The sequence below is a fragment of the Echinops telfairi genome, unplaced genomic scaffold (assembly GCF_000313985.2).
Source record: "Echinops telfairi isolate 266 unplaced genomic scaffold, ASM31398v2 ScPeMD7_655;HRSCAF=1070, whole genome shotgun sequence".
In the NCBI taxonomy this organism is placed as follows: domain Eukaryota; kingdom Metazoa; phylum Chordata; class Mammalia; order Afrosoricida; family Tenrecidae; genus Echinops; species Echinops telfairi.
The window spans coordinates 27,201,380-27,212,012 of NW_022104553.1; the positions used below are offsets into that span (position 1 = coordinate 27,201,380).

Consider the following 10,633-nt stretch of genomic DNA (forward strand, 5'->3'; position numbering starts at 1 on the left):
CCCTCAGACCTCCCAAGGTCGGGGGAAGGCAGTGCCTGAGACCCAGTGTAGCAACTGCTTAAGGGGACTGACTCAAACTTACTTGTTATCACCTCCTCTTTTCAGAAAACAACAATAAGCAAAGCAAAACAAATCCCCCCCAAAAACTCAGCACGCCTCCTGGCAATGAGAAACATCTGCCTTATAACCCACAACCCAGGATAAAGTATCAAAACTCCCTGCCCTCGAGTGAGCCCTGATTCAAAGAGACCCTATAGGATAGAGTTGAGCGGCCGGCCCCTGTGAGTGTCTGAGACTCTCTCTCCAGAAGTAGAAAGCCCCATCTTTCTCCTACAGAGCGACTGGTGGTTTCAAACATCTGGCCTTATGATTGGCAGCCCAAGGTGTAACCACTAGGCCACCAAGGCTCCTACGGATAAAGTAGAGGTATCTGCTTTTGTAGGGCCCCCCTGGATCATTCGTAAGGACGCATCCCACTTGGTAAGGGAGAGGGTCCTTGGAAACGAGGACCTCTCGCCAAAATGGGTTGTGACTGCAACCGTGGGCCCAGACCTCAGGGAATTGTGAGGCTGGTGGGGGACCAGGCTGTGTCTTGTTCTGTGTACACAAGGTCGTTGGGAGTCAGACCCACTGAACGGCATCTCACGACAACTCGTTCACTGCGGTTGGGTGGAGGCCGACTCACAGCCACCCAACTGCCCCTCTGAGTTTCTGAGACTATAATTCTTTTCAAACGATTGACCTTGAGGACCGCAGCCCAATGCGGAATCCCCATGCCCTCAGGGCTCCTAATACCACCACCAGATAGCGTGCATCCTCCTCCCATTGGACAGCCCTGATGGAAGCAGGTGATGTCGGGGAGAACCTGTGGGAAACGAACACTAAGGGAACTAGGACGAGGACTATACTCCCTAAATGATCACAGAGGGAGTCTGGAAAGCTGGTCTTCCACAGTAGGAAAGCCTCCATTTGGTAAGTTAGAGGTAAAATCCAAGTACACTATCCTGCTTTAAATATTCCCACAGATTTCCCCCTTACAGCTACACTGCCTTAAAGTGAGCACATGGTTGATTCTATCTCCCTATGGAAGCAGACATCCTTCTGCTCTCTCCTACCGCCATGACACCCAGCTCCCCTCCTACCTTCCCCCATGCGGGTATTAGGTTTCCTCACCTGTGAGCTCAGGGAGCTTCCTGTAGATACCACCCACCTTGGGACCCATGTAACCACTGAAGATGCATGTGTTAAGGAGGGGATGCTGTGTGGAACCATGGTAGAGAGCGTGGATGGGGCTGTGTCAACCCAGAGACTCTGGGGTAGCCGTGTGAGAGGGTCGATGAGCCAGTGTAGACAAAGAGGGGAGTGTAGACCACCCCACGGAGAGGGAGGGGTGCGATGTAGACTCTTAGGGACCCCGTGTAGACAATGCAGGAACAAGCTACATAGCCGGTACCCAGTGGAGGTGTTTCAGCAGTCAATGGAGGCTCCAGGGCAGGGGTATAGACCGTGTGTAGGACCCAGTGTGCCCCGTTCTACAGGAGATTCAGTGCAGGGAATGCCAGGGGCCAGTCTAGACAGGGTGTAAGTGAGCCAGGAACCATCTGAACGATGGTGAAGAGGGCACAGGTCAGGGCACAGTTTCCTTCCATTGTGCACAGGGTGGGTATGGGTCGGAATCAACTCGCTGGCACCTAGCAACAAGAGAACCACGTTGGACCTGTAGTATCGGTGTAGATCGTGGCTAGGGGAGCTGGTCCAGACAACAGCGAGGGCTGAAAACAGCTGGTGTAGGCAATGCAGTGAGTGCTACCCATGGCTCTGGGGGTAAGGCCGAGTACTGCAGGGACCAGGGAGTGGGTGTAAGGTATTGGTGGGGAACCAGAGTAGCAACACCAGGACTGCCAGTATAGACAGCTCCCCAGGGAAGCAGGGCTAGGCAATGTGCCGGGGCGGTGTAGACTGCTGAAGATGGTAAGGTTGGATTGTGGGGTACCAGTGCGGACAAAGGCCAGGGGAGCCAGCCCACCAGGGAGCCCCATACATAGACTGTGGTCCGAGGAGCTGGTGTAGACATGGAAGGACAGTGTGGCCTGTGACTCAGAGCAGCCAGTGTAGACAGCAGGGGTGGGGGCACGTAGACCACCACTTCGAGAGCTGAGAGAATAATGGGGGTGGGCATTTCGGACTGAGTTCAGCCCATGGGAGGGTGGGGGCAGCCTGGCTATTGATCTGAACCCGCTCACCCCAGAGCTTACTCACAACGGATGTTCAGCATCACCGGGAGCTCTCGGGGTTCCTTGAAGCTCTCATGCTCCACTCGACATGTAACATTCTTGCCATCCATCCAACTCTGGGGCATCAACATCAAGGAGCTGTTGACATTGTCTGTGCCAGGCAGGGGCCCAGGCCCCTGGCTCGTCTGGGCCTTCTGGCTGATATTCCTGTCCCAGGGCAGGGACCAGGAAACGTTGCTAGGTGGACGGCCCCCAATGGTGACACAGAGGGCCAGGGGCACAGGCGCAGGGCTGAGCGGGATGTCTACTGGCAGGGCCAATGCCTGAACCTGGGGCTGGGCTGGGGAGTGGGGAGGAGAGAGAGAGAGAGAGACAGAGAGAATGTTCTTAAGTTAAGCTATCACAGAAACACCACTAGGGGGCAACTTGAACAAGCAGGGTTTTATGTTCGCCCTGTTCAAATCCAGACCCAGGCTCCCCGGAAGCCCATTCCGATCCATACAGCGGAGGACATTTGGAGTCGATTCTGATTCGGACCCACAGCGATCCGACAGCAGAGTCCAACTGCCCCTGTGGGTTTCTGAGGCTGTCAGTCGTGATAGGAACAGAACCACCCCATCTTTCTCCCTTGGACCGCCTGGGGGTTTTGAACTGCTGGCCTGGAAGGCAGTGGTCCAACTCATAACCCACTAATACCACCAGGGTTCCTTGATGATAACCATCGTCATCAAAAACAAACAAACAAAAACCAACCACGCTCACTGCCACTGAGTCAGTCCTGAGTCATAGTGACCACAGAAAAGAGGAGAAACTCCACAGGGTTTCTTGATGGGAAGGTAGGTGTTTGCTAAGCCCAAGGTCAGTGGTTCGATCCCCCTAGCTGCTCGGCAAGAGAAGCTGAGGATGCTGGCGCCGTAAAGACTCCCAGAGCCGTGGAAACCTTACACAGGATGGCAGTGAGTCGCAATCAACTTGACGGCAGTGCGGTGAGCTTCGGGGCTTATAGGATTTCCAAACTGGTGGCATAGTGGGCTCTGTGTTGGGCTGCTAACCATGAGGTCGGCTGTTCGAAATCACCAGCCCCCTCCTCTGGAGAAAGATGAGGCTCCCTTCTCCCGGAAAGAGTTCCAGTCTCAGAAACTCCCAGGTGGCTAAGAGTCCGAATGGCCCTGAGTTTGGCTTCTGGTTTGGTCCTCTTGTTTGGTAAGCTTTACCAAAACACACAGCGTCCTCTTTTCTCTACAGGAGCTGCTGGTGCATTCAAACCGCTGACCTTGCAGTTGGCAGCCCCTTGTCGAATCCGCTGCACTGCCAGGGCTCTGGATTCAAACTCAAGACAAACTCCGAACCCCACAACGGTGGAGTCCATTCGGCCTCATGGTGACCCCCAGGGCGTTATTACTCACTGTGGCATTCTTGGCTGTGATCTCCCCCCCCCCCTTTTATTGGGGGCTCTTACATCTCTTATCACAATCCATCCATTCATCCAGTGTGTCAAGCACACTTGCCCATAGGCCTTGCTGTGATCTTTACGGAAGTAGTCAGCCAGGCCTCTCTTCCGCAGGGCTGCTAGGTGGGGAGGGCAGTTTAAGACAAACCTCGTCCCCCCCGCCCCATGCCATACCCTTGATCTCCCCCTTACTCCCCTCTTTCTCTTCCTGCCTCCTTACCCAGCACTCGGAGCCGGACGCGGTCCTTCAGGCTGCCCTGTGGGAACAAGACGAATTCACAGGTGTAGCTGCCCTCGTCTTTGGAGCTGAGCTCCCGTAGGACCAGAGACCCGTCCAGCAGTCCAGTTGCCGTCCCTGAGATGTGGAATGCCATCCTCTTGGGGTTCGAAAAGTGTGTTTCCCCGGTAGACAGCATGATGGCCACGTTGGTGGGGGTGTCCCCCAGGAGCTGCCACTGCACCTGCGTCACTTGCCCGTGGCCCTGGGGCAGCAGCAGCCTACACGGCAGAGTGACGTTGGCGCCCTGGTAGCCGAGCACCTCGGGGAGCGATTGCAGGCTGACATCCTGGGTCCCTGTGGGGAAACGAAGTGGGTTAGGCCTGGGCGCCCCGGCTCTGGGTGGGCGAGCACCTGGCTGCGGGGGGTGACGGATGGAAGAGTTCTGCACAGTGTTGGTGGCAACCTGGGCCCTATTGTGTGTGTGGGACCCTCTAGTTCAGTGTTTCCCCAAGTGGGTGATACCGGCGCCCTGCCCCCAGGATGACAAGGGTGCTGGGGAGCTTTAACACCTTAGGTTCCTGAACTTGCATGGCCTACTGCCCCCTTTTTCAGAGAAAGAGTTACTTGGCACCCCCATGGCATTGAAAAACTTTTGTACTATAGCCTGTAATCCAGGGTCAAGTGTAGGTCCTGATTTAATAGTCCCTCACCCTCCATCATCCCAGTGCTCCCCAGGGGGTGGTATCCTCCATTTTGGGATAAATTGTACTATCTCCTACTTGGGTGAGTATCAATTGGGGTCTTAAAAGCTTGTGAGCCCAGGAGGGGAAGGTGAAGGGGGTGGGGGCGAAAGAGGGAACCGATCACAACGATCTACCTATAACCCCCTGAAATAGTTTACTGTGCCAGCCTGGCTGATAAACACAAGTGGGATTGACTGAAGGGCAGAGAGATAAATGGCTTGGTGAGCTTCGCCTTTCTTGTCTCTCGCTCTTTGATCATCGGACCAGTGTGCGGCTGCCTTGCTTGTTCTGTGACTCAATTTAAAGGCTACACTACCTGTGGGACGCCTAGCCTGTGGACTGTATCGCTGTAAGTTGAGGTCCCTTTAAGACATCTCTGGAGCTGGGGACTGGCGGTTGGTGACCTGCCTTGTGATTGGCTGCTGTGCTGACATAGCCTAGCTCTTTCTACAAATAGAGGAAGATCTGGCAGCAGACTAGACTTGAAGGACTGCTAGTCTCTCACAACTCTCTCTCACGGACATGAGTTGCACCGAGCCATTTGTAGTGCTTTATAATTTAACTGTTTATTTCTTGTATTATATATTTATCTGTATATGATTTCACAGTTCATTTCTTGTTATATATATAATTATCTTTATAAATAAATATATTAAATTATCAGCAATTTGGTTTTATCTCTCAAGAGAACCCTGTCTAACACACCCCCTCCCAGAGGGATGGACAACGGAAAAGTGGGTGAAGGGAGACATCAGTCAGTGTAAGACATGACAAACTAATTATAATTTATAAATTATCAAGGGTTCATGAGGGAGGGAAGGGGAAAATGAGGAGCTGATACCGAGGGCTCAAGTAGAAGAAAATGTTTTAAAAATGATGATGGCAACACAGGTACAAATGTGCTTGACACAATGGATAGATGGATAGATTGTGGTAAGAACTGTAAGTGCGACCAATAAAACAATTAAACAAAACAAGAGTTACATGATGGGAAACAAGTTTATGAGGCAAGAGAAGGTCACTCTGTGAGTTGGCATCGACTGGCGGCAGTGAGTGATAAAAATGTGGATTAGAAACTTTCCCAAATTGTATTACAAAGACAGAAAAGTGAGCTCGCTGTCAGGGATTGATTCTGATTCATAGCGACCCTATAGAACAAGGTAGCACTGCCCCTGGGGGTTTCTGAGACTCACTTTTTCTCCCTCTTCATGGGCGTAGAAAGCCTTGTCTTGTACCCATGGAGCCGCTGGTGGATTCGAACTGCTGACAACTCAACTCACTGCCACGCAGTCAAACTCTGACTCATGTAGACCCTCTAGGGATTTCCCCACTGTGGATTTCCAAGACTGTAACTCTCTCTTGCTCTCTCTCTTTAAACTTTCATTAACGTTTATTTTAAGCTTGGTGTTAGCCCGGGTTGGCTAGAGAAACAAATTCATAGCCACTCGTATGTGTATAAGAGCGTTATATAACAGAGCAATTGTATGTTGAGAAACCATCTCTGCCCAGTCCGGCAACACATCTTGGGGGCTTTATTCACATGGATGTGTTCAGTGACCAGAGAATCCACGTGGAAACCCTTAAATTCATCCCTGAATCTGCATTTTTAAGCATGCACAGCAAAAGCTCAGCACTCTCTTTGGGCCACCGACCCTGGGTCCTGCCCCACTGTTTGGATGGGCCTATTGGTGCATTTGTTTACACAGGCTATTGAAATGTCTCCCATCCCCGCAATCTAAAGAATCTTTCACAAGAGTGAAACTTTTGTTTTGTTTTCATGAGTGAGAGCACCTCCGTATGAACATTTTCCTTCCCATTTTGAAAAAAAAAAGGACATTATTTTTCTTCATGAATATGAATGGGAAACACTTTATCATTGTATATTAATTGTTATTATTATTATTATAAATCGAGGGTCTATATAACCTCTCAGTAACTCGGTCCACAAATCTATATCCCTCACCAGTAGCCAATCATAAAACTGTATTTTTGTAATCCATGGGAGAAACTTTGAAACATGGAAAAATAGTGTAATTTCTGAATTTATGTTCTTGAGTGAGGGAAAGTGGTTCATTTAATTGTCATTCACAGAAATATTGGGAAATATCTCCTTATAGTAAAAAGATTACTTCTAAAAAATAAGAACAGGGTGGAGAGGGGAAAAATGAGGAACTCATATCAAGGGCTCAAGTAGAAGGGAAATGCTCTTTGGTCATGGCTATGGATTGTGATAAGGGTTGTACGAGCCCCCAAGAAAATGATTAAAAAAAAAAAAGAATTTCTTGAGAAGCTGATACCAAGGGCTCAAATAGAAAGTAAATGTTTAGAAACTGATGACAATATATGTACAAATATGCTTGATACCATTGATGTATGGATTGTTGTAAGAGCTGTAAGAGCCCCCAATAAAATGATTTAAATAAATTTTAAAAATAAATAAAATATTTTTAAAAAAGAAAAGAAAATGATGATGGCAACATATGTACAAATGTGCTTGACACAATGGATGAATGTATGGATTGTGATGAGAGTTTAAGAGCTCCCCCCCCCAAAAAAGAGCCCCCAATAAAAGTATTTAATAAAAATAGGAAACTCTTGAGAGGTTCGTGAGAGATCCTGTTCATGAATGGCAGAAAGGCATCATTTATTATTACCCACACTATGAATATGTGTGAGACACTTGATTATTTTTTCATTCACATAATGAAATGGGTGCTTTCCCCTTGTTCTGATAAAGATTATTTTGGAAACTTGTCAGAGGCTTTATAAAAACAGTCATCACTGGAGAAGCTGGGTCTGTGTTATTCACACAGGCATGGGGGTTGGGGGGTTACTTGTCAAACATTAAAGAAGAATGATGAATCTTTGAAACACCCTATGGCACGGATGGTTTTGGGGGACATGATTTTGAACGGATGTAGTTAATCACCGAAGGACAAACATTGTCTGCCACTGTTGCTGTCAAAGCAAAGAAACCGATGAAGGTTTTTTCACACCGAAAGTAAGAGACTTTGATGGTTATCAAGGGTGAGAAGGGAGAAGGGGGGAGGCACAGGCTAACAGCATAGACAGCTGTTAACTCAGGTGACACAAACTCCCAGCCATCTCTTTTTGACTCATAAGGACACTGTGGGTTTAGGAGACAAATTCTTTACAAGTGCAGAAAGCCTCATCTTTGTCTCAAAGAGCAGCTGTGTGGTTGAACTGCTGACCTTTTGGTTAACAGCCCAGGCCATAACCCACCACTGCCACCAGGATTCCCCTCCAAGAGGGGGGTGGGCAAAAATGATGGTAGCCAGCACAAGACGTTGGGAGTTGTGATAAATTCTTGTATATAAAAAACGATGGTCGGCTCTGTGAGCCCTTACCTAAAGCCACCGTGAAAAGTTAAAAGTCAACAACAGCCAAAGGAAATGAGAAAGAAAAAGCTAGCAGGCAGAGGGGCGAGGGTGGCTGGAAGGAGGCAGGGCACTGCTGGGGCACAGGCTGGCAAGGGAGTGGGGAGCGCTCTGGTCTGGGGGAGCGAGTCCCTCCCGTGCAGTTTCCTCTTCTTAGAGAGAGGCCAGGGTCGCCTCCCTTGGCAGGGTGGCCCCTTGGGACAGCTGGTTGGTCCCTCGGGTGTTCTTGGAAAAGCCACTTCCTCGGGGGTGGGGGTGGGGGTGGGGGCTCCTCCAAGCCCCAAGGAGAAACTAAGTTTCTCACACCCATTGAAAGGAAGGGGAAACAGAGCCTCAGGGCTCTATCATGCGCCCTGGCTAAACCGCGCGGCCCCTGAGATCTGTCCGGTGTCAGCAGCTCACGCGTGTCCAAGGTCTGGGTTTCGCTTTAGTTCCTGCTGACGTCAAGACCAAGTGCACGCGGCCAGGCTGGGAGTCTCAAGGTCCCGCCCCAAACTTCTCCGTTTCTAGCGCAGCAGCGCCCAGCCTGCGATCTGAGAAGCCCTTGGGGAAATGTTGAGCTGGGGGCGGAAGGAATGGGGGACGGAGGACGGGGATGCGAGTGGGGGGGGGGCGGGGGGGGCGGGGAGAGGAAGAGCAAACTTTTTGCTGTTTACACCTGTTGCCATTAGTCAGGGTTTATGAGGGCAACGCCCTAAAAAGTCCCCCAAGACCCAGGCAGATCGGGTCACCCTCCTGAGAAACAGCGCGAGAGGTTGGGCAACCTTCTCTGAAATCACAGGGGCCAGGCAGAGAAAGAGAAAGCTTTGTTTCTCGGTCAAAGCGGTCCCATCTCCTAAACTCACTGGGCGCAGGTCTCTCAGGGTCCCCATGGCAGTAAACTCTGGCTTGAGGCTCCCCACCACCCACCCCATCCCGGGCACGTAGGCTGCTGGCCGACACACCCAAACCAATCAAACTCACTATCATGGAATCCAGGCTGACTCATAGGGACCCCCCACCCTGGGGGTTCCCTTAACTGAAACTGTTTACAGGAATATAGCCCAGTCTGTCTCCCGAGGAGCTGCTGGGGATCGCAGCCCAACGCCTACCCACTACACACACCACCAGCAGGGCCACAATGGGTGTGGTTCCTTTTATGAACGCCGCGGAATGAATGGAGAGCCGCAGCAAGTCCCTGCAGTTGCAGCTGAAAGTGAGGTGTTTCCCCCCCCACGCCCGCTGCCTTCCGCATCACAACCAACCTCAATGGAGGATCAGAGTGGGTGACTTGGATCTGAGGTTCACATGTGGGTGTGTCACGGAGCAGGGTGTGGGTGTGGGGGGGTGAGGTTACCCAGACTAAGTTCTCAGTGATGAAACGGCACCAGGGCCGGCCCAGCATCTGCGCCCCTCCTCAGCTCCCCCCTTCCCCTATACTCCTTCCAACCCTAGGAGGGGTGCAGCGGATCCGTTAAGGACCCCCGGGGACAGTGTGGAATGCCGCCCAGAGGTCCCAAGGTTATCTTGGGGGAACTGATGGCCCCACCCTTTTCCTGGGGAGCGGACGGGGACTCAGCTGGGGAGTTGGACCTGGTGACTTTTGGGTTAGCCGGCTAGCACAGTGGACGTCCACGGTCTGCCCTCCCACCCGCACCCCCACCCCAGTCCCCCAGCCTTCACCCTCCCCCTTGACCTCACCCCCCTCGCCCCTCTGCACGCCTTGTAGAAACAATCAAACCAAACTCGCTGCCATGGAGTTCATGTTCTTGGGGAAGGCCAGTCTTGGGAACTTGAATGCCCCGATGTGTGCGCGCGCGTGGGGGGAGGGGGGCAGAGAGGAAAAGGGGAGAAGGGAGCAGTCACTTACCGGCTCTCAGGGGTCCCTGGGCCATCAACAGCAGACCCAGTCCGAGTAGCTGAAGCTGAGGGTCCTGCCCCATGGCAAGTTATCTGGCCGCTGGCACCGCTCCACTGTTAGCCGGCCGGCGTCCGCGGAGCCGGATGGGGTGTTGGGCACCCCGACCCGCTTCTGCCCCTGGTGGTAGCGCTAGTGGCGGCGGCGGACGACGACGCTAATAAGGACCCAGCCACCTGGCACCGCCTGCGCGGCAGCCCCCTCCCTTCCGGACAGAGACTGAGTCAGGCGCACGCTGAGCGCTAAAAATAAAGGCTGAGGCTCTTGGAAAGGGCTCATACCAAGGTTGGAGAGCCAGACACTTCCTCTACCTTCGCTGCGGGCTCGCCCGGGGCAATGTGCTTCTCTTCATGGTGTGCGTGCGTGCGTGCGTGCGTGCGTGTGTGCGTGTGTGTCTCAGTTTCCCCAGTCTGTCCAATGGCCGGCTAATAGGATTCATCTCACAGGGCTGGGGGTGGGAGAGGAGTGAGGTGGGGCGTGGGGTGGGAAGAGGGCTCATTGTTAAGGTTCAGAGGAAAAATGGCTGCTTGCCCCAAATCTGGGTGCCTCATTGGGGCTCAATAAACAGCACTTCTAATAAGTAAAAGGAAGAAATATAGTCGATGGGGCTTCAAAAAATTCGCGGGGGAAATGGAACCGAAAGAGTGGGATTAAAAAACAAACAAACAAACAGAAAAGAGCGGGGTTTCCT

At 51.9% G+C, this 10,633-nt stretch overlaps 1 protein-coding gene across 1 annotated transcript in view; it reads right to left on the minus strand.

Moving 5' to 3' along the window:
• LOC123521982 (poliovirus receptor homolog) overlaps positions 1-10,043 on the minus strand; it is a 23,603-nt gene extending 13,560 nt beyond the window's left edge. The window contains exons 1-3 of the mRNA XM_045292683.1: positions 9,895-10,043; positions 3,905-4,258; positions 2,260-2,574 (exon numbers count right to left, since the gene is read on the minus strand). Coding sequence (XP_045148618.1) covers positions 2,260-2,574; positions 3,905-4,258; positions 9,895-9,967 — 742 coding nt within the window. The 5' untranslated portion in view covers positions 9,968-10,043. The remainder of the gene's footprint in view (positions 1-2,259; positions 2,575-3,904; positions 4,259-9,894) is intronic.
• Between the last annotated feature and the right edge of the window lie 590 nt (positions 10,044-10,633).